The sequence below is a fragment of the Lissotriton helveticus genome, chromosome 7 (genome assembly GCF_964261635.1).
Source record: "Lissotriton helveticus chromosome 7, aLisHel1.1, whole genome shotgun sequence".
In the NCBI taxonomy this organism is placed as follows: Eukaryota; Metazoa; Chordata; class Amphibia; order Caudata; family Salamandridae; genus Lissotriton; species Lissotriton helveticus.
In genome coordinates this window covers 1,273,810,787-1,273,834,497 of record NC_136068.1, presented here as the reverse complement: position 1 = coordinate 1,273,834,497, position 23,711 = coordinate 1,273,810,787, and the positions used below count along the sequence as shown (strand labels likewise).

Genomic DNA, 23,711 nt, shown 5'->3' with positions numbered 1-23,711 from the left:
TGCACTGTACATGAAGATGACCCTGGGAGCTGTTCACTTTATTTACTACAGGTAAATGAACCCGCTAGGAAAAAAAAAATCAATACACATTCCTCCAGTTGTGTGCTGAAGAACAGATCACTAAATTGAAAAAGCTCGATACCCATAGTAGATTGGTGGAAGGGCTACATGTAAAATAGGTCCTTGTTGCTTAATATCAAAGCTTCATTGGTTTTTAGAAAAGTAATTTTCTTTGTCATGGTACACATCTAAGTCCCAAATCGAGATATCTATCCTGGATGAGATTTGCAGATAGTGGAATAGTCTTCTACAATCTGAAATGTGAAGAGACCTTCGTAGACAAATAGCTGATCTGATTCCAGCATTTGCTGCCCCCCCCTACGCTTTGCTGGTTTCTATAACTCCAAAATGTAAAGACAATTGTGTAGTCGTGTTCAGTTTGCTGTTGATGATTATTGCGAGGTTCATCGTGTGGGTTCTGGGTGAAGGTGTGGGCCTGAGTTTGGCTGGCCACTAGTTGGAGTCAAATGGTGTGGTGTTTTTGCCAAAGATACTTACTGTTGATGTTGAAATGACAAAAGCTGGCTTTCATCCCTGTTATACCCTTTAAACACTCCTTAAGGATCTTTGTTTGATTTGGAAAACAACTGCAAATTTACTAGCATCGTGGAATCTCTGGTAGAAGAATCACCATCCATGGTCGACGTGAAATAGGAGATGAATGTAGGTACTGAAAAGGCAGGGCCAAAGGGGAAGCCTTGTGGCACACTACAACTTATTTAGGTGGAGCTTATCAAAACCATGCTTTATTGTCCCAGTAGAAACCGCCAGGGTGTTGTGAACTTCAGACCAGCTACTGTCTTTCTGCAGTATGGCTAAGGCATGGCAGGATTGTCACATCAGGGAAGCATCACAAAAAGAAAGTATCAACAATATTTTATTTCAGGAATATCTCATAAAATTATATCACATAAAAACAACACAGAGATGGCATATTATGTACAATTCATACACTAGTCAAATGCATGGTTAATTAAGATTCAGGTTAAGTAACATTTATTACATAATACCATGGCGAAGTTTAATAAACGGTGATTTGTGTTTTTCCATGCCAAACCTACTCAGAAACAGTTCATATTCCCGAGGTTTTTGACATTCAGAGATTGGTCTACTTTGTACATTGGTCTGATATCTGATACAGAACCACGGCTGATTTTCTTTCCTCTTTTATTTCAGGGACTAAATTCATAGTGATCGTTTGGTGCTTGAGCTGAATACTCTTTATTAAATAAAGTAGAATAAACATATACAAATCATGGCAAGCATTTGATTCCTGAATCTTTTGATTCCTGAACAGTTCTGAACAAATATGCCACGCTAGTTCGCATGCGTTTACCACGCATGCCATTACAACACAGTCATTACAACGACCGCGTTGTTACCTCGCATACAATTGCAACGCAAGTCTGAACAACGACTTGCAGTGGGGGGGGGGGGTAGGGTGGGCTGGATTTTGGAATAGCATAGATTTCTATTCCAACTCCAGTCGGTGCAAAAGTAGGGAAGGTGCCCCCTACATAAAGTTGTTGTTCCCACTTGCGTTGTAATTGCATGCGTTGTAACAAAGCAGTCGTTGTAACAACTGTGTTGTAATGGCATGCATGGTTTCACATTTGTGGTAAAGGATGTTTACCATTCTGAAATGTCTGATCCATATGTTTTAAGTGCAGAGTTCAAACCAAAAGGTCAGAAGTTAGTTCAGACCCTTTTCAGGATATGATCATGACCCCAAGTTTACAGCAAAACACAAGTCCTCAAAACTTAGGGGCATATTATCAAGGGGGTTTATCTCGCTTTTTTGGCTTTAAAAGCCAAGAAAGCGGAGATAAAATTATCTCCCTATTACCTAGCTGTCGCTAACACCAGTTAGCGACAGCTAGTAGGAGATAGCGACCATCTTGGGCCCCACTTTGCATGTCAGTGATATTTATCACTAATGACATGCAAAGTGGGCGTGCCAAGATGTTAGCGACTGGAAACAGTCGCTAACATCGCTATCTCCTATTACCAACTTTTGGAGATATTCGCGCTAAGCGTGAATATCTCCAAAAGCTAACACCTGCCCTGAGCAGTTCTTAGCCATGTTATCCAATGGGAGGTGGATAACATGGCTAAGAGCATTAGCTCGGTAATGCATGAATATCGCTGACTTTTCAGCGATATTCATGCATTGCGGCTGATTTTTATCACATTTGCGATTAACCTTGGTAATACCAAGGTTTATCTGCGATAAAAATCGCCGCAGCTCAGCGGTACATTTTTGTCTCTAACCAAGCAATAGCGATAATTATCGCTATTGCTTGGTAATATGCCCCTCAGTCCCATCGACGTCTGCTGAAGGAACCTTTAAAGTAGATGAAGTGGCTCTTCATCCAAATCTATCTAGCAAAGCACGTTTATGCTACACCAGTTTACTGGGAGGCAATGGCAGAGATGCTTGTTACCAGTAGCAGCTGCTGTGGCATTTAAGTGGTGGTACAGCGCGGGGGAGGACAGCGCGGGGGTGGCAGTGCAGTAGACAGCACGAGGAAAAGATTTTCAAATATAATGCTTACCTGCATTCTGCAGCATTGGTGCTCTTCTGGCCTCAGCTCCTCGACCTCGACACCTGGCATGCCACAGGGTCCCCTATGCCAATCCAGACGCTGCTCTCATGTTGGTATTTTCCAGCATGAGAGCTGCGCGGTGATTGGTGTGAGCACCATAGTTAGGTGCTCACGAAGGCCTATGACCCCATGCTTGTTCTCCACCCGGCCGTAAAGCACAGCTCGGTGGAGAGATATAAGTGCGCAAACCAGTTCGGCTGGCCTTAGACGGCCGGCCAAACCATGATGCACACTTGAAGCAGTGCCACCACTTCTCCTCCTTTTTGTGGCTGTGTCGACATGTGGGAATAGCCGACCCCGCCCTCAGCTCAGGTGCAGGAAGTAAGAGAGGAAAAATAAAATTATAATAACATTTGTTATTATCATTTTATTTTTCACTGCTCAAAAGCAGTAGGAAGTGCTGCTGCTGCTTGTTAGGCCATATTTATCATCACACAGGTGCCTTCCTAAAGTGAGGGAAGCTTTTCAAAAGGAATGTATCATTGAGTCATTCAGCCGTAAAGTCGACTCACATCTTTTGCCGGGGAGGAACAATTAAGACTGGATGGCTACAGTTACACAAGCCCTGTGTGAAAGGAAGGATGAGTAGTGTGACATCCACGTGGGAGTCTTGCCATAGAGACCACATTTGAGGCAAGGCCCAAGGAAGATGTCAATCATGGTCAGGTGGACTGCACTTGCTCAGCTAGGACATGATGAAGACCTCCACCAGGCTGGCCACCGCATGCATGCGGTAGAAGATCCCAAATGGCAGGCAGATGTTGACGACGGCTATCCATATAGTTTTCCCATAGAACCTCACTTCCTCCTCGTAGTCGAACTGTGGCCGGCCCCCAAATGCTGGTATGATCCAAAACTGTGAAGAAACAAAACATCATTATAATTGCAGTGAGGAGCCAGATGGTAATATTTTGTTAGAGAAAAAAAAGACAAAAAAAACTTAACTGCCACATATATTCTCAGAGGCTCTTTTTAGTTTCACCTTCTCTCACCTGCTACCCCAACACCCATACTGCTGTAACTACTCCTTTTAGGAATATTTGTGCCCTTGGGTAATTCCCCCCCGCAGTCAAACCACCCACAAAATCAAACTAGCCTCCTCGACTGCCGCGGGAAAATTACAAAAATGGATGGCCTTTGTTAAACCTCAGAGAATTTATGGCCTCTAACACTATTTTATAGAAATGATGTTATTTCCGTATAGCTATAGTATAAAGAAACTCTTATCATGACATGTGAGATGTAGAAAAGAGATGACATGGCGTAGAGCACTTGTACAGTATTCTCTTGTCCCCATTCCATGGTAGTCTCAGTTTGTGTCTGGAATGTTGAGAGTGAAGATTTAATTGAATTTGTGTGTGTGAGAGGAGTGGAAGATGAGCGATTTGGACATTTGAAGGAATCCCTAACAGGACCTACCTGCTGTTATTCTAATCTGTAATTGCCTTAGGTGGATACATACCCACATACCCTTTATATTGTCTCATGGAGCTAATGCTGCAGTTTGAGCCTCCATCTAAAACAGGGTGTCTCACAGACCCTTCCACCTTTCTGTTATGTGGGCACTTTGCATTGGTAGGACAAAGACAATGTTGGTACCAAAGTGCTGGAGCCCTTCACTGCTTACAAAAAGACGCTATAGTAGATTACCAACGGTGCTTGCCGGGGGGACACCCCTATCAACAAATGGAAATGGGTATATGCGGGTACTCCTAGTAAAATAACATAAAAGGGAAATGTATTTAAAAAACAAAACTCAGGAGAAAAGGAGAAGTTCCACGACATAATGGCGAGTCACTTGACCTATCCTTGTTTCAGATGTGTGTCATGGTCTGCTTCGATGAATGTCTGACCTAATACTCTTTCTTCACTCATAGGCTACTTTTCCAACCACTAATCTTCAAGAGAAGATTACGGTAAGGGAGGCACATATAGCAACATATGGTGTGAAGGTCTTTGCAGGGCACCCGGAGTAAATATCACTTTTATTAGTCAGGGAGCTTTGCAAGACTTCATTCATGAGACTAAAAGTGGGAAGGCGGTTTCATGAAGCTGTCAGATGGTACAAGTTAGTAGAAGTAATATTTCTCTTTCAACTCTGAACCTGTATGCTCTGCTCTCTGCATCAGTAGACAAATCTGAAATTCTCTGATCTCTAGTGGTCCATGGGTGGCCCGCACCACTCATCATTTTCCTGCTCAGGGCCAATGAACACTAAATGAAGGTCTGTAGTGTAACTCTGAATTGATTTGGCAATTGCCCTTATTCCCATTGTTCATTCATGATTTTCAAAATAGGTATTATTTTTTAACCTACCACCACCTCTCCTATGAAAATACCCACAGTGATAGAGAGTCTGAGCTGCTTTGCTATGCATGCAGACAATCACCCTTCAGAATGTACTCACAATTATGTTACTCAGAAGCAAGAACAATGAGATCTCCCTCAGAAGTGACTTCTTACAGCTGTCCTTCCTGGAGTGGAAGATGGTATGATGTCCAGCTCTATGATTCCTCGACGATACCTCCGATACCACAAGCTCCTGCCCATGTGCCTCACTGAAAGATGAAGTATTCCCATTACTGACATTGTGGGAAATGGCAGGGTTGACATAGATGAGTTCCGGCAGCTTCTCTTGGTGGGAGTGCAGTGACCCGTCATGCCTGGGGTGATCCTCATTTATGGGATAACGATGGAGACCTTCTATAATGAAAGTATTCTGGAAGGTGTGCTGGATGATGATGAGTATGGAGTATACCAGATTGAGGATGCTCAGAAGGTCTCTTGGAGTTGTAGCTACCATGGCTACAATGGAGTAATACGAAATGCAATATTGTCCCAGTGTTGCACCCAGCAGTAACGCCACGTCCAGTGTTCTGGTTGGATTCTTGTGGTTGTCCATGTGTCGGTCATCAAACCTATAGATGATGGACCCTCCCAGGGACCCCAATGACATCAGAGTAAGGCTGACAATGTTGAAGATGTAAAACATGGTGAGGGCTTCAACCTTAGTTTCAGCTGAAGTCACCTGCACTTCATAAATTATGAAGATTCCCAAGCCAGCCACAACAGTACATACCCCCATGATGATGCCAATAAAAAGGGTCTTCCAGCTGAAGCTCATCTTGGGGTGGTGAGGATGGGGGTCAATAAGCCGACCAACATTCTTCCACATCACGTAGGTCATTGCGGAGGCAAAGAGACTGTACTCAATATTGAAGGGATACAGGTAGTAATAGCCTGTCTCGAAGGTGTCGCAGATGTTGGTTGTGCATAGGCATTTGTTTGCCGATCCACCAGCAGCTGTGGTACAGAAAGAGGAGACCAGTGTTACAATAGCCATACTACAGCTCACCGTTAATGTTCCAGCCACAACTCCCCAGCTCACCTACTCCTCCACCATGTCTCCTATCATATGGCCATCAAAAAGTTCAGTCTGGGAATCAGGTCTTGGATGAGCATGGCAAAATGTTACCATGTTAGAAGGGAAGGTTAACAATGTCCTCCGAGTGGAGAGAGATCAAGGGGTTTCACTTAATGCCAATGCTATAAAAGACTGGAAGGGTGGAGGAAGAGATAGTTATCTGCTAATCATGTAGCCTTTCATGGCCACTGATGGTGCGTGTGACTGGCTTTATCCCAGTCCTATAGGCTTTTGGGGAAACTACCAATTTTCCTAAAGGTAAATCGGCACTTACACACTGCTGTATCTCTCAATCTTAACCTGCTTCCTTCTTCGTCCTTCATCCTTCAGGTTTTACGTTCTGTTGTTTGATTGGTAAGTATGTCAATATATTTCATCACCTTAGAAAATTCCCTGACAATACTTTCTCTGCTGCCTTTAGATAAAGTCCCTGTGTTCCTGTGGTCAATGTTGACTGAGAAAAGTGGCAGAGGGAGTGTAGCTTACCTCTCGGCTCTAGGTAATGGCTCTCGTTCCCTGTTTGTGGGCGATTCTTGAATGGAATTGTATCAAAATTATTGGTTTGGTGGATAGACTCATCTGTCACTGCGGCCATCCACACAGCGAGGTTTGTGGTCAGGGTGAGCATCAGACCGCACCTGGGAGAGAGAAAAGACACCCATGGGCGCGAAAGCAATATCCACACATCACCCGCACAGGCACTCATGAAGAGCACACACATCACACCCGGAAAGAGTCAGTTTTAGCACTGAATAGGCTGGACATTGAATCAGTTATATTATGGATTCTAAAGTAGGCTTTTAATGAGTTGTGAGTGTTTTAGTGAGTGAAGCCGGAAGCCTCTACCTAATTGCTTACCTTGTGTCCTTGGTTAGTTCGATTGCCCATTGTCCTGTGCTGGCGTATGTGTGCTAAGTGAGTGATGGTCAGGCTCGCTTTTGTAACTGCGTGCCATAGGCATCCCTTCCTAATAGTGAGTCAAGGGGGGTGTACAATTGTTTTGCGACTGAAATTCGGTCGCAAAACAATTGCAGTTTACTGCCTTCTTCAAGTAGGTGGGAAGTCGGCCACAAACAGGAAGGGGGCACTCAGGGGGCCCTTTTCTCCTTTGTGATTGGCCGCAAAAATGTTTTTAAGGGCAGGCAGTGGTCCCACGGACCACTGTCTACTTTTCATTTTTCTTTTTTAAATGCATCCCGTTTGCCTTAAAGGAAAACAAGATGCATTTTAAAAAAAGGCTTGTTTAAAAAATAAATCACAGACATGGTAGTCTGCTGACCCCAGCAGGCCACTATCCCTGGGATTATCGGCCACTCCCAATGAGTCGCAAATTGCGACCTACCTCATGAATATTAATGAGGTAGGTCATTTGCGACCCCATTGGGAATCGCTAAATGTGTCTGAGACAAATTAGTACATTTAATTTTGCAACTCGCAAATTGCGAGTTGCTAAAAATCTCAATTTGCGGGTCACAAAATTAAATGGTCATACATGTGGCCCTTAATTCAGTGATTGAGGCACTAACAAAAGAAAAACGAAGGCAGCGGAAAAAAGAAATTATCAAAAAACTAGTGTGGTGAGTGAGAGAGTGCATTGGAGAGAGAGAGATGGGGAGAGTTAGAGACAGCGATGCAAGATACGTGGGGCAGGGACAGTGAGTGATTGTGGAAGGGAGAAACACGCAATTCGGTAACATATTTACTTGGATATCCAGTTATTTGTGAAAAACGTTTGGCAATGAAGAACAGAGAACTTTATTTAATCTGTTAGGACTGTCTTTCCACACACATCAACCAGAATAAACAAGAGATCCCCGGTAAAGCTTGCACTGATAAACTGGCCCAGAATCAGACTCTGTCTGTTTAGTTTTGTGCACATCGGCCTTTTACATTCTGCACTGCACAAACGGAATTTTTTGGGCACTCTCTTGCAGGCCTTATTAATCTTTGTTTGTGGGATGCATGCCAAGCCGCACAGTCTTAGCTTTTGAGGGCACCGCCTTGCTAATTTGCAAGCAACATATGAGTTGTTGGTAGAGTAGTTAACTGTGCAAACCTTAACTAGGCACGGACGTTCAGTGTAGCATGCTTCTTACCATAACTTCTTTTATTTATTTTTATTTATTTTAAAAGTTTTATAAGGCGTTTGTCTGCAGAAAGGGCCAGATGTACAAAGATTTTTTTTTGGTTGCCGTCTACGACCGAAAAAATGCTTTTTCAAATTTACAAACACCAAACTGTGATTCTAGCGAATCGAAGTTTGATTTTGCAACTAAAAATCAAAATCGCTGTTTGTAAGGGGCGTGATCAGGGCATCCCTTCCAAACATGGAATCATCTGACTGGTATGTAGTAATGTTTTGCGACGGAAGTGAAGTTGCAAAACGTTCAATCCTTGCCACCAACTCAAAGTTGGTTGGTTGGTTGGTTGGTTGATTCGCTAATGGGAAGGGGTCCCCTTGAGACACATTCCCCTTTGAGATTGTTTAAAAAGTATATTTTTTTATAGTAGGCAGTGGTCGAAACTGAAATGTTTTTTCATTTTTTTAAATGCATCCTCTTTTCCTTTACGGATAATGGGCTGCATAAAAAAAAAACCTGTCGATTTATTTAAAAGCATTCACAGACATGGTGATCTGCTGACGCCAGCAAGCCAACATCCCTGTCATGGCAGCGAATCCTAGTGGGTCAAAAACTGCAACCTACCTCATTAATATCCATGAGGTAGGTATAGTTGTCACCAACTACGAAGCACGAATTAGGAAATAAGGGCCAGACATGACATTAGTAATAGTTATTATGAAATAGCGTTTCACATAAATTCACAATTTGTTCATCACTATTACTAATGTCAGTTCATCCGGCCCAAAGTTTCTTGGTGCTAAGTAAACACACCAGCTGAGGGAGCAAATAGGAAAACATGGGAAAGGAAATGCACGTGCGTGATATAGGAAATTCCTAAGAAAAGAAGACGTCCCGCATCCATAGATTTTACAAACCAGACTGATTTGTGAACAATCAAGAGATTCCTAAATGTAAGGATGCCTTAGGGCAAATAGTGAAAGGCAGGTTGGTCAAGACGTTTGCTGTGCCCACACAAAATGATTCCCCGTCAAAACTGATGCTTCTCGTCTTAGGTACATGCAGGAGTGACTGAGTTGAGCAGCTTAGTCCTCCTTCAGGTTTCTGCTAAACAAAGTCAGGGTTTTTAAGGATAGAATTATAAGTTATCACCATAGCTTCTGTGAATAATTTTCTCTGAAACAGATGTCTGTTAGGCCAAGGCAGAATTTCAATTGTGCTGGAGTAATCTAACTAATTTTGTTAATTCTACATTACTATTTGACGCAGAATTACGTATAATTACGTGATTACTCCTGCTTGCGTAGTTAAAAGCAATTTGGGGGAAGAAATTCTACCGCTGGAGCACATTTAGTAAGCAGCTGTGCACACTTAATTTACGTGTTCTGCTGCAATTAGCGCTGTTTCTTGCACAAAATGCATCTTAGCGTCCATTTTAGACACGAGAGTGCATTTTCGCTAAGAAAATAGCTCTAAACGCTGGGAGTAAGTTGAGGGAAAACACTACCTCAAGAGCACATTTAGCAAGCGGCTGCTTGCTTATTTGTGTTCTGCTGCATTTAGCGGTATTCCTTAGTGCAAAATGCATCCTCGCGTCCATTATGGACACAAGGTGGCATTTTGAACTAAGACATTGAGCTAAATGCAGAATTACTCTTCACGGGTAATTCAAGCGTATTATAGGTAATTCTGCTTGATTATGCTACACGGAATTATGTAAATTATGTCCACCCCTAATGTTGGTTATACAAGATAGGAGATATGTGATATGTGATCATGATAAGATAGGCCTGAAATCACATGTGGGCACAATCAATCAGGCTCAGAGTTTATAAAATATCCTGGGGCAGATTTACAAGCCCCTTGCACCAATTTTGCATCATTTTTAACATGGGAAAAGTGACACATAAGTGGCACAAGGGCCTTGTAAATCTGACCCCCTGTGTTTTGTTTTGCAAAATGCATGCCTAATAAACACAAAGATTTTACTGTATGCGGGATTGTTTTTTTGAATTATTTATAACTTGACTGAATATATATTTTAATTGATTATTTAATACACATTTATTTAGTGTGATGTAACATTTTAATTAATTAGTTCTGGGTTTAGAATAAATATTTAATAATTTTACATTAAAATTGTTTTCAAAATGTAACCATTTTTTAAAATTTTCTCTTTTTTTCTCAAATGGAGACCTCAGCCACTGTGATAGAGGTCTCCATCTATATGTGAAAAGTTATGAGTGGTAACTTTACGCTGGTAAATCATGGTGTAGGATGCTCGTACGGGGCATGGAGACATGTAAGTCTGCACACAGGAGTGACTTTAGCAAGTGCCGGCTTTTGGGCGGTGCGAGCGGTGCCACCGTACCAGGTGCCAAGCTCAGGGCTGGCTTTAGGGCAGTGCAACTGGTGCGGCCGCACTGGGCGCTTACCTGTGGAGGGGGCGCTGTGTTCAGCAAATATTATACGATAGGAGAGATGAGGGGCACGTTTACAGGTGGTAGTGCGAGAATCCGAGGAGTCGGTTATGGGACGTGGGGGCGCCAAAAGTGATTGTCACACCGGGCGCCCCCTGCACAAAATCCGGCCCTGGCCAAGGTCAGGGGGCGCCATGTGTGCTCTAAAATCGGCGCCAGTGGCATTGCTCAAAAGACTGCACTGTTGAAAGTTGCTGTCACTCTTTCTTTTCCACTATGTTAATCTTCGTAGAAATAGAAGAGAGAAAACAGTGTTAAACAGATCAGGAGGCATGCTTTTACCCATACGCTGCAGTCAAATATTTGTTTGCTTAGGAGTCAGAATATAAAATAAAAGGTTTCGCATGAACGTTTGTGGAATTTATTTAATTGATCTAGGCACATAGAGCCAAGCTCCGCTCTCTACTCGCACTGTTGGTATGTCTTCTTACCACCTTGATTACTAGAGACATTCTGCACAAGCTCAATTTTGAGTAATTCACTTTCAGTTTGTTAATTGAAACGAAGTATGTTGTAGGCAGGGCCAGCCAGCTCTGTTGCGCTGCAACATATGTTATGGGTTTAAAAGCACCTGCCCGCTGCATTCTTTTCTTCAGGCAATTTTAAGGCAACAATAAACATATCACGATAACTCCGGTGATTAATGTTTTTTTCTGGAGAGAGAGAGATGGGTGCTTTGTTTAGTGGAAGTGTTCATTCATTGTAAGGTAGTACCGAGGGTTAATATGCCTGCTGCACAGAAGGTGCACCATGCACATCACAAAGAGCATATAATGTAAACAAGTCAGTAGGTTACTGCTTTTGTCAGAGAGATCCTATTGTTTCTTGCAGTTTATAAGTTTAAATCCTAATGTAGAACAGTGAGCAATTAACTGTCATCAAAGAGCTGCACGAAAACTGCATAGTGTAGGTTACAGCATTATGATTTTTCCCTAGTCTTTCATTAACCTAATGTTGCAAAATGGGTTCATTTGGGCAGAAATCAATGTTTACTATTAAAGAGAAACCCCCAACAACGGTGTTAAGTTTTATATTCTAAGTTTGTGCTTCTCCAGACCAAGCACTCTTAAACTATACTGCCTAGAAGTATGGATGAAATGACTCCTATTGTAATCCGCTGTCTTATGTAATGTTTCCCATAAACTGATTGACACATGTATAATTGATTCAGTGGTGTGGGAAGGGGGTAGGTGGGGGCGGTCTGCCACAGGGGGCATGAGTTTTGGTGGTGGTGGCCTCCCCTGCTCTTACCTCCTGGCTCGGTTCGGAAATCCCCCCCTCACACTCATCAATCGGCTGCCGCAAGGCGGCAAATGCAGGTACCACCATGGGCAGCCAAAGGGCTAGCTATGCCACTGGATTGATTGTCTCTGTGTAATACGTGTGATGTAAAATGGTCTGACACCCTACACTAGTAGGAATGGTGCTATTAAACTAATTTAACACATCTGTGAGAGAGTAGTAACAGAGACATGAGAAGCACTGTTAAAGAGTGATAGTGAGGGAATCCCTGACGGAGGTGGTCATTGGGGGGCGCCAACAAACATTGTCGTACAGGTCTCCACCAGCGCCTGGACTTTACACTCAGAAATGGCGAATAGTTACTAAGTGCAGTAGGAGATTTACACACTAATAAACTTACACATGTATATATACCTTTGTGACTAGGCCCCATAAAGTTTTAGTAGCACTTTATACACATTCTTTTGTTCGAAAGAGGCCCGCAAGATGCAACTTAATGTTCGGTGATGCGAGCGATGCATTATCTTGAGAAAGCTGCACACATGTAGTTGTTACAAGGGTGTTTCCTGCCCATGGTCCTGAAGACGGTCCTGAAGATGGTAATCTTGAAGATGGCCTAGGCCCCAGAATCCAAATAGTTTATCATACTGGGATTGCCCACCTGCTAGTGTGCACCACATCAATTGAAGGTTGCTCTTTTTAGAAACATTTAGATTTAGTATATTGTACAATTAATAAAAACTCACAATTTTAAAACTTACAGATATTAAAAAAGGTCAATAGCTACTTATAAAACATAAAAGGAGCTGTGGCTCAAATATTTAAGATCGTAAAAGTCTCAGTTTGGGTTACGTAGGGACCTATGGGGTTTACGTGACCATGGTACTTGCAGATTTCGGAGGCGAGGGTAGCCAGGGAGGTTTACACTGTTCTTGTTTGGCTAATGCTTTGAGTAAACCCTCTGGATAATTCATTTAGTCTAGTGGCCACTATGTCGAAGAATTTTGTTGTTCAGCAATTTAGCTGAGTTTCTTCGGGATTAAAACAAAGCAGCACAGCCTGCCTGCAGCTCATTATGCCCTTCTGGTTCCATAGGGCCCGAAGCAGAGAGCGCCTTATGTCCAAGAGGTTTGTGCAGATGCAGATAATGTGTATGAGGTCCTCTTTCCCAGAAAGACAGAGACGACATTGATTTGCAGAGTTTTCCCTTTTCCATGGTGCAAGGTGCGGAGCTATAGGTATGTTGCCGAGGCGCATGTTGAGGAACTTGTTTTTTGTCTTCTGTGTGAGGCCCATTATTAAATACTCTTGTGGTTTTAGAGCGCTGTAACCTTCCAACACGACCCATCCATGTGCTCTCTTGGCTAGGGTAGCTTTATCCTCAATTGATGAGACCATCTTAGTGACTTTCGACACCACTTTTTTGAAGGTGCCAGGGTCAGTTGACGACTCCCATAGGTTTGTTAATCCTAAGGTCTCCAGTGATTCCGTTAAATAGGTCCTTGCAGGTGAGTTATCTCTGACGGACAGGTCGGTCCAGAGGTGGGCGTTTAAAGATCCGCGGTCGGTGTCTCTGATTTTCTGCCAGCTTTTTATGTATGCGCTTCTTCTCTCCACCGCTTGTTTCTGCAGTCCGAATTCGAGACGGATTTGTGCGGGCGATGAGTTGATGGGGAGGTGAAATATTGCCCTGTATGCTCCACTGATGGTATTGTCTAGTGTTGTTGCGTCTTTGCCTCGCATGGATTCACTGCCGTAAGTGAGCATGGGCTGTAAGCGAGCTCTTAGTACCTGTAGGAGAGAGCCTAGTGACCGGTCGGGGAGAGCTTTCTGCAAAGGCTTTATCGATAGATGGAATGTCGTGCCGTTCTGACGGATGGCCTCTAGTTGATGTTTGAAAGAACCATTGCCATCTATTATGACTCCTAGGTATTTGTAAGAGGCTACCTGGTCTAGCCTCTGTCCGTCCAGGAACCATGCAAGTTTCCGTTTTTTGTGGTAGTTCGTTGTCATGACTTTTGTTTTGTTCAAGTTGATTGTTAGTGAGTTGGTTTTGGAAAATGCATTGGTTTTGTCCAGAAGGTGTTGGAGGCCGATGGGGGACCGACTGATGAGGACTAGGTTGTCTGCATAAAGGAGGTTTGAGAGCGTGATGTTGCCTAGCCGAGGAGCGTGAGATTTTACTGTCTCCAGCTCACCAGGGAGATATGCGAGGAAGAGATTGAACAACATGGGGGCTAGAACGCAGCCCTGTTCAGGCCTTTGCTGGACTTAATTTGTCTCGAGAGGTGCGTGCCGGATCCCAGTTTGATCTTGACCCAAGTGTTGGTGTGTAGCATAATCAGCTGCTGTAGGAGTGGGCCTGGAATTCCCCATCTGTCCAACTTCCGCCAGAGTTTGTGCCGGTCTACATGAAAGAACGTGGCTCTGTAGTCGATGAAGCACACAAAGAGGGAGCTCTTGGATGCTTTTGCTGCGTCAGACAGAAGGGTTAGCGCCATGATGTTTGTCGAGGTGCCCTGGCCGCTGCGGAATCCGGTTTGGGTTGCTGGGATGATGTTATTTGCTGTTGCCCAAGATGTTAAATCCTCCAAGATGAGGCCCGCGTAATATTTTGCCTCGGTATTGATTAACACTGGTCCCAGCTTTCAACATAGATTAGCAAGCAATAAATATAGACCAAAATTGGAATCTATATTGAATGTCCAGCCGGACATATTTGATAATTTATTAAGTTCAAACAATAATTAAAAGGTTACTAAACAATTTCCAAGTGGGACACAGCCTGTGTCCAACTACCACATAGGTACAAACAAGGAAATGCAAGGCAAAAGCAAAAAAGTCTGAGCAATATTCACAATACAAACAGACAATTAAATACACTTTGTGTGATTTCATCAAATGAAAAAATGCAAATCATCAAGTGCAAGTTGTCGACGACGTTTCGATCGGCTGAAAGTCCAAAAGCCCGCGTTATCCATAGAGCATTTGCTCGCGGTACGCCAGACTCCCGATTCCTGGAGCTGAGCAGCAGCAGTAACGGACCCGATGGAATAGCTATATAACATCGTGGCTGGTAAAATTTGACCATCACTCTCCCTTCCCCCGCAATTACTATCATTACACGGTGGAGCATATTACCGTTAAGGCATTATTGTATAAGTCCTGATGATGATCCCATATTGTTAGGGGATCGAAACGTCGTTGACCACTTGCACTTGATGATTTGCATTTTTTCATTTGATGAAATCACACAAAGTGTATTTAATTGTCTGTTTGTATTGTGAATATTGCTCAGACTTTTTTGCTTTTGCCTTGCATTTCCTTGTTTGTACCTATGTGGTAGTTGGACACAGGCTGTGTCCCACTTGGAAATTGTTTAGTAACCTTTTAATTATTGTTTGAACTTAATAAATTATCAAATATGTCCGGCTGGACATTCAATATAGATTCCAATTTTGGTCTATATTTATTGCTTGCTAATCTATGTTGAAAGCTGGGACCAGTGTTCCTTGTAACAGTAATCATTCCCAAGGTCCCAGACCTATTGCTACTTTGGGTTCCCTTGTTTTGTGTAATAATCGGTATTGATTAAGGCTATGAGGCGATAGCTGCTTGGGTCATTCCTGGCACCCTTTTTGTAGATTGGGCTTTTTAGAAACAGGTTCTGACAAAGGCTTCCTTTCTGGGCTTTTTAGCATTGATCTGTAGTAATATTAACTAGCCACGACAGTGTCTCACTGTTGTGTGGATGGGTTGACTGAGTGTTTCTAAATGTGCATGTACTCACACACGTACACGTGGTCTCTCCCTCTCTCACACACATACATATACACTCTTTCACTTAGTTAAGGGTCACACTCTGTGTCCGCACACCAGGATAAAAGGATCTAGTTTAAGGACTGGAGTAGGTAGTAGACTCTCACCTGTTGATATTGAGATTCGCCTGCACACAGTCTTTTGCAGAAACCCACAGCAAATAAGTCTGAAAAATAACAAAATAAACATGAAACCTCCTATTCAAGATCCTGATAAATGTGAGACGAAATGAAAAGAACATAATGTGCCTGGAAATGTCACCAACCTACCTCAGGAGTTAACATGTACTATTCCTCAAACTAAAGCTTGTGTTTCACACACACTTCATATTCCACCCTATTCCTGAGCATTTCCTGTCCCAATTCACGTGCACCTTTTTGTTGGGTCTAGATCGACTGACCTCCTTGTATTCTTGCAGCACTCAGTATCCCACCAGATTGTGACCGCTTAGTTTCCCATCCCACTCTAAGTGTTTAGGCCTCATACCTTCTTACGGTTCATTTAGCTCCGCAGTGCTGTCCCACCCTACACTCTTCAGAGACCCTCACAATTCTGCCCCATCATGCACCCTCTTGCTATTCCACCTCTCCACTTACTGATGTTTTGCTCTGCTTCCCCAGCCCAAGCCAAATTGGAATGAAACACACACAGACACTCACACACAAAACACATACACACTCACGCCCACACAAAACACACACACACACAGCTCCCTCTCTATGCTGAATTGTTACAGACACAGCCATTGCACACATGCATGTGCGCTCGCACACACATATTATCCTGATTTATCACACATGGCTTTATCTCTGTCTAGAATGATCACACGTGGTTACAGCTCTACCCTTTGAGCAGCGTACACCCTCACACAGGTCCTTCTCTGTCCCCAATTAGTTCCCTCTATTAATCCTCATCCTACATCTCATAATATTCCTGCACAGAAACCCCAAACGATATGCTGCCCTACTAATCCACATAGACTCCTGACACATCTACCCCCCTAAAGCAGCACCACTAGTCCCAATTCCATCACGCATATCAATTAATTCTCTGCTACAGGCACCTCTTACATTGCACAACAACCCTAACATCCTTTTAATCATAGAGATATGGTCCCAAACCATCTTATCCCCAGTATTAAAAGAACTTGTTAGGGCAGCTGCCTAGTCCCACCTCAGCCGCCATCTAGTTAGTAAAACTGAGGCCAAGTTCCCTGTCCTGTCCCCCTTTGAACCCTCCACCCTCCACTCTTTCAGACCTCCTCTGAATGATTCTTGAAGCTTGCATGTGGGCAATGTAACCCTTCTGCTATGTACAGCAATACCCTGGATCAGGTTTGCTCTCTGTGACCACGCCTAGTTTAATACAATTAAACTTCTTAAATTATCTGAATCTGTATATTGGATTTTTACGCGTATCACACAAGTTCTACTTTAATTAGCAAAAACATGCAAACATACTGTTACATACATGGTTCCTTCTTGATCATGACCAAGAACACGCAGATCCTATCTGGGATCGTCATACCTGTGTCTATTGCTCTTTTCTGCATACAACAAACATGGGTCCAATCTTGCCATAAATGAACACACCTGTGGCTCGATCTTCATTGTGACTTATTACATATAAGACCGCAATTATAATTCCAATTATGCCATACATTTTAAAACGGTGCCTGCCAATTCCATGCAGAAGGATCACACACATGTCTTGGGCTCACCTGGAGGATGACAAACACCAGCTGCACTGCAGGGTACACCAACTTGATTGGCGACTCGCATTCGATATAGCCGATGTAATAACCAATCTTGAAGACGTCCAGCACCAACGTGCATAACCCGAACAGTGCCAGCCCGCCTGGGGATAGAAAGCACGCGGTAAAGGAGTGGGCCAATCACAGACACCCATAAGGACTGTTCTGCCAATCAAAGGCCTCAGAATAGACTGCTGTCTGATTCACAGGTAGACATCACACTAGAGTCACTATAGTCAACAGATCTGCAGTGACGCATCTGTATTTAGATTTGGCACCTCATTCTATAGGAAAACAAACACGTGCACTGTTAATAACGTTATCTTCCCTTGGCCAGTTTGCACCAACGTTCAAAACTCCGATCTTGAGCATGACAAATTTAGTGCAGATAAACCAAACTGGTCAAATAAGGGGTGTTGCAATTTTGTTTTCAAATGTAATTGCTCTGCAGCTTTTCAGTCATTCGGTGCATTTTCTTGGTTTCATTAATTTTTTCCATCTATGCAATCGTAAATTATGTATATATTGTTTTAGGCTTGTGGTAGCGGGAAAAATATAGAATCAATCGCAAATAAACAGTAAAATAATTAGGTAAATGAACAGTACATATTCTCTTTTGTAGCTCCCTATGTCCATGATCAGAATGAAGGCGAGGGAGAAAGATCACAAGAATGCAGCAGAATACGGCCCAATGAGGCAGTACGCGTATATTGGCAGCACCTGACCCCTCACATATGGATACCTTTCTCCAGACAGTCTGATAGGCCATGGAGTGGTATAAACAAATAAGCCCTGGCAAAGCCAATAGGTTTCGCCTAAGCGAGAGCTATTGGTATTGTAGATTATTTTTAGACATGTTTCACAGCAGAGCAGGGCGGGCTACTGTGCAACATGTCTAAAAATACATTGACAAGGCCAATAGGTCTTGCATAGGTGCAACCTATTCGCTTTACCAATGTTGTTTGACCCTATTGTGACAAATATGTGTGAAAGGATGTTGTGATGGGAACGGGGGCTGGGCAGGGCGAGGCTTTCTCCTGTAAGTACGACAGGGCAGGGAAATCGATCTGATGTTACCTAGCACAACTAATCACCCATGAGTGTATCCGGGTGCTGGAGCAAGTCTGTAGACATAAGACTGCAGGTGTTGCGTGTACCTCCAGCATAATTAGTCGGAGAGCCAAGTCTTCAGCTTCTTGCGGATTTCAAGAAGTGAGGAGGAGACCCTGCTGTGTTGAGGGAGGTTGTTCCATGTCTTGGGTGCGATGTGGGAGAATGCTCAACCTCCCGTTCTGCTTTTGTTGCTCCAGTGGGTGTGTGTGAGTGAGAGTGAGGCTGAGCGTAAATGTCTGCTGGGTTGACGAAAGTGAAGATAGTTGTTCAGGTATGTTGGTCCGATGTTGTGCAGTGCCTTGTAAGCCTGAATGAGGAGTTTAAATTGACCACATTTGTGAATGGGAGCCAGATGAGCACTCTCAGGTGTGGTGAGATGTGGGTGCATCATGGGAGGTCAAGGATGAGTCGTGCTCCAGTGTTCTGAATGGTCTGGAGTTGGTGGAAGAAATGGTTGGAAATCCTGGCTTAGAGTGCATTGCCATAGTCTAATCTACTTGTGATGAGGGTGTGATGGTGTTTCTGATGTTCAAGGGTAGCTATTTGAAGATCTTGTCAAACTTGCAGAGTATGGTAGCAGGAATAGCTGACTGCGTCAACTTGTACAGTTATGTTGAGCATGATTCCCAAGGGCATGTTCAGTTGCATTTACTTTCCAAACAGTAACAAATACATTGTGATTGTCTCTGTTAAGCAATGAGGGTTAGTGAATCAGGGGTTCTCGCCATTTTCCTAAAACAGGGAATGCAACACGTTGAGTTTTATATGGAGCCCCCAACCCCTCAGATTTGCCCCCATTATAGTAAATAAACAGTTTTATATAGCGCGAACTAGACCCGAACCGAATCAGGTATCAGAGCGCTTTACATATTTTCCAGTTACGTTACATGAGGACACACTTTCATTTTTTTAGGCACGGGGAGATTAAGTGATTTGCCCAGAATCACAGGAGGTTTTGGCGTCGTTACCGAGACTCGAACCCAGATCCCCAGGTCCGCGGTCGAGCGCCCTAGCCGTTAGGCCAACTCCTCTCCCCACTTAGCTTAGCCACTGGGCTTTGGGCTCTCTGTGTCCATATTTACAAAGTTTCACATTGAGGTTGTAACTATTTTTGTTTTTATGTGCCTCCATGCAAGGTAAAAAGGGAATTATTTTCAGTATATTTAAGGGGACACTATCTTTATTTGAATCTCTGTGAATATATCTGTGAGTTGATGTCTGAGCTATAGTTCAAAGATCTGGTATGCGATCTATGCTCGCCTCAAGACCAATGTGCAAATTAGTGATTCGTGCAAGGAGCACAAAGCATTTAAAGTGGATTCGAAGGGGCATAACTCTTATTTTTAGCTTTCCTTTTTAAGTTACCATCTTTTTCTAATGGTGGTTTGCACGTTTTTCACCTAATACTAGAGTGTGCCACACATGCATTTATTCCGTGTAGGCATTGTCGCATTGTAGTCTGCACATTTAGTTCCAGGGTCACACATATTAGAACGTGATGCCCCAGTTTTTTGTGCTAGTAGGAGATCACTTCTTCTCCCCAGACTAACTAAAGACGTTGTTCTTCTCCTTTGGCACAGTACAATAAGCCTACTGTTTAATTGCTTAGACAGCATTCATGCTGAAGTTGGTGGTGGGTATTTCACACCAAAGTTATCATGGAAGCTGCTGGGAGCTGTGACTGAGATGCAGCTCTGCAGTCCCTCTCATCTTCATCCTGAGAAGGAGGGTAGCCATGCGAAAGAAGTATATTGGCCTGCAAACTCAGACTGGGTGCATTAGTTAATGCACTGAGGCCGGCATATTATATAAAGGTGATAGTAATGGGGTTTCTGGTTGGTAAGGGTATGCATCTAAGCGAGGCGGAACCAACCACTCTAGTCAGGGCAAGTAAGTTACACACTAAAGATAAACTGTGCTTACCCTTTGGTACCTTGGCGCAGAGCAGTTAGACTTTTATCATCAGAGACAATGTGTGAAGCATTTGCATAATACACTCATACAGAAACACAATGAATACACCACAGAACAGACTCCACACAGCATTATATGCAAAAATAACATATATTGTTTATAAAACATAGACCAAAATGACATGAATCAGAAATACTGTGCATACTATGCAATACTGAAATAGTACTTGCTATCCTGACAATGCAAGGATCAAAACTACATGCGTTACACATCAGGGCATGAACTGCAGCAGTGTATAAAATAAAAACACATGAATCATCACATTAGTGCAAGAATTGCAACCTTGTTTGGAGACCAAACACATGAACATCCTATTTCATAATAACCGCCTTGGTCACATGTATACTTCCAGTTTGGTAAGCGTTCCAAGTTATGCCCATGAATTGCGATATGTCACCATTATTACAGGCATCACCATTCCCCGGTTACAAACTAGGCCCCATTGAGGATTCGCCTGCAATGCTGTGCAACTGCACAAGTGCCCCCAGGTATGTCCCAGTTTGGGAGGGGGGCACACACTGTTAGATTCAGTGGGGAACCCTCGCTGGGTCCCCCCGCAGCCAGAAAGTCCAGGGGAGCTGCCCTTAAAGAACTGAGCCGCCCACAAGGACAATGCAGGTTGACTGTGTACCTCCCCCAGAACCCTGCTTATTCACGGTGCTCCGGGTGGGGGTGTACTTTACAGTGGGCACCTTCCTCATCTCACCTGCATTGCGGAGTTCACTTTGCAGGACGGTGGTTAATTAGCAGCCTGCTCAGGTTGATATTGACAGCAGGAAAAAAAAAAGGAAAACAGAATCCTAATACTTGGATTCCGCAACCACTGCCAGTGTACAGTGTTGAGTCAACACATGTGTGTGGTAGGCGGTGGTGTGTCATGGTCCCTGTCATCATGGCAACCAGATGGGGCCACGTTTGCTTCCCTCTGGCCAGCAGCATTGCTTTAGACAGGAAATGTGTGCCTCAGAACGGCACTGCTCTGAAGCTGGCTGTCTGTTGCGGTCTTCTTGCTGGGGGGCCACACTAGGGAATATACACACCGGTCCTCATACCAGAAGAGTGCTCGACACATGTTGGTTTGTAGCCAAAAATCAAGCACTCAACACTAACTGTAAGGAAAACACTGAAGGCCTCAACCTGTGCTTTTTTAAGCCACAAGTGGCAAAGGACAGCACTCACACTGTGCAGATGGAAACACACAAGGGGCTTTCACCAGCGATCTAGTCTTTTATAACTTTGAAACTTAACAGTGGACAAGCCAAGAAGCCCTTGGAGCACACTGGGTGCACAAAAGTAGGAAGCAGGCAGCATGCCAGCACAAAGAAGCAGTTTGCAAAGTGGCAGTCCCTCCAGCATCCCAACAGCCCTGCAGACAGGCAGGCTAGCACAACAAATCAAATAGTCCCTCCAGGCAACATAGCAATCCTCTGGCAATGTGCAGATTGTACAGCCAGCAGTGTCTGGTTGCAAGTTCCACTCAGTGTCTAAAATCATGGGGTCAATGCCCCTGTACTTCTACACAAAATTGTCTTTGTTCACGGGGTGACTTCAAAGGAACCCTTTCAAGTGCACAACAATCCCCTTTCAACCCAGCCCTGGCTCCAGACATTAGTAGGGTATAAATCACCCCTTTGTGCGAGGGTAGGCAACAGCCTATAAAAATGTAAGGTGTGAATGCCTCCCCTTCTCTCAGCCCAGGAAGAGCATCAGTATGCAGATGTAATCCCTGTCACAGACACAATTCTTCCTGTGTGATGGCTGTCTGGAAAGTATGCACAAAGTGTAGCTGTTACCCAGGCATAGATTTGGATTGGAGTCAGGCTGCAAAACACAATGAGTCATACGCACAGAGAAATACCCACTTACTAAAAGTGGCTTTTCTAAAAAATAATGAAAATCCAACTACACCAGTAAGCAGGATTTATCACCACAATTCCAGGCATGGCAGCGCTTCTCCTTTCAGATCAGGAATTACCACATACAAATATATAAGGGAATTGCCAATGCTAGCCTTTGAGACGAGTAGGTCTCACAGAGGGTGAGACACAAATTAGTTTGTCACTACCAGGACATGCCCCACAATAAAGGAACATGTACTATCTTTTACTTAAATCAATAGGTTATGGGTCCCGCACTCTGTGGGTAGTCTTAAATTCAAATTCTCTTTGTATATCGAGTATATTAGTTTGTTGGGCGTGCAGTGAGGTATTGTCCTCTGAACTTGGACATGAATTTCGATAAAACTGTTCCTTAGGTGCACTGCCTGTGTCCAGTTGGAAAAATTTGTAATTAACTTAGATCGAAGTTTAGGTAGGTAGATTCAATGAAACAATTTATTTCAGTTCACCATAATCGTCTGTTCCATTTCATGAATTAATCACATCATTCATTTAAAAAAAAAAATATCTTTATTTGCATTTTGTCAAACAAACAGGGGTGGGGAAAGGGAAGTCAAGTTATCAATCAGACTCCGATAAGACATTGAATGAGCAATCAGTACAGGTGCAGGAAACGGGCAGCAGTCATTTCCGGTGCAGCCACAGACAGTGGCGCACATTAAGTCCATGTGGCTAGTGACTGACCATAAATTAAGTGTTCAATATACCTACTATCCAAAGGGCCACTTTTAAATATCCATACAAATCGAAGAAAAGTATTCATCCTCTCTCAACTTTACACATCCTGGCTATACAACTCAATGTCAATTTGTGGAAAAATCAGATACAATTTGTTGTTTTAATAAATCTACAATTAAAGATAAAAACACAAACAGAGAAACCATCATCACATCGTCACACCCTGGTTAGTGTATATAGAGGGAATGTGTTGTCTACGTAGCCATTCTGCATCAGATGATTCCCCTAGCCTCATGGCGATTAAGAGAATTGATGATAATATCGTCGTTACCTTGGCTCATGGAGCGGTCAGGCATGCCCGCCCCTTCTTCATCATCCCCGTCTTTTCTCCCAGCCTCCTGGGAAGGGCTGCACCCACTCCCCACCCGCTCGAGACAGATCTGTCAGTATAGCATCCCATTGCTGGGCAATAGGGTATTTACGCAGTCCTGCTATTTCCTCCCTATGCAATGACGTACTTTCTGCCTGTGCCCATACTAGAAGAGAGTTCCTCCAGCTGTCCATTACGGGAGGGTCGGCATGC

At 43.5% G+C, this 23,711-nt stretch overlaps 1 protein-coding gene across 2 annotated transcripts in view; it reads right to left on the bottom strand.

Annotated features, from left to right (window-relative positions):
- Window positions 1-919: 919 nt before the first annotated feature.
- Window positions 920-23,711, bottom strand: part of LOC144770176 (proton channel OTOP2-like) — a 122,351-nt gene continuing 99,559 nt past the window's right edge. For both annotated transcript variants that reach the window (XM_078654482.1, XM_078654483.1), the window contains exons 3-7: window positions 17,433-17,569; window positions 15,820-15,878; window positions 6,577-6,728; window positions 5,074-5,969; window positions 920-3,522 (exon numbers count right to left, since the gene is read on the bottom strand). In XM_078654482.1, coding sequence (XP_078510608.1) covers window positions 3,352-3,522; window positions 5,074-5,969; window positions 6,577-6,728; window positions 15,820-15,878; window positions 17,433-17,569 — 1,415 coding nt within the window. In that variant the 3' untranslated portion in view covers window positions 920-3,351. The remainder of the gene's footprint in view (window positions 3,523-5,073; window positions 5,970-6,576; window positions 6,729-15,819; window positions 15,879-17,432; window positions 17,570-23,711) is intronic.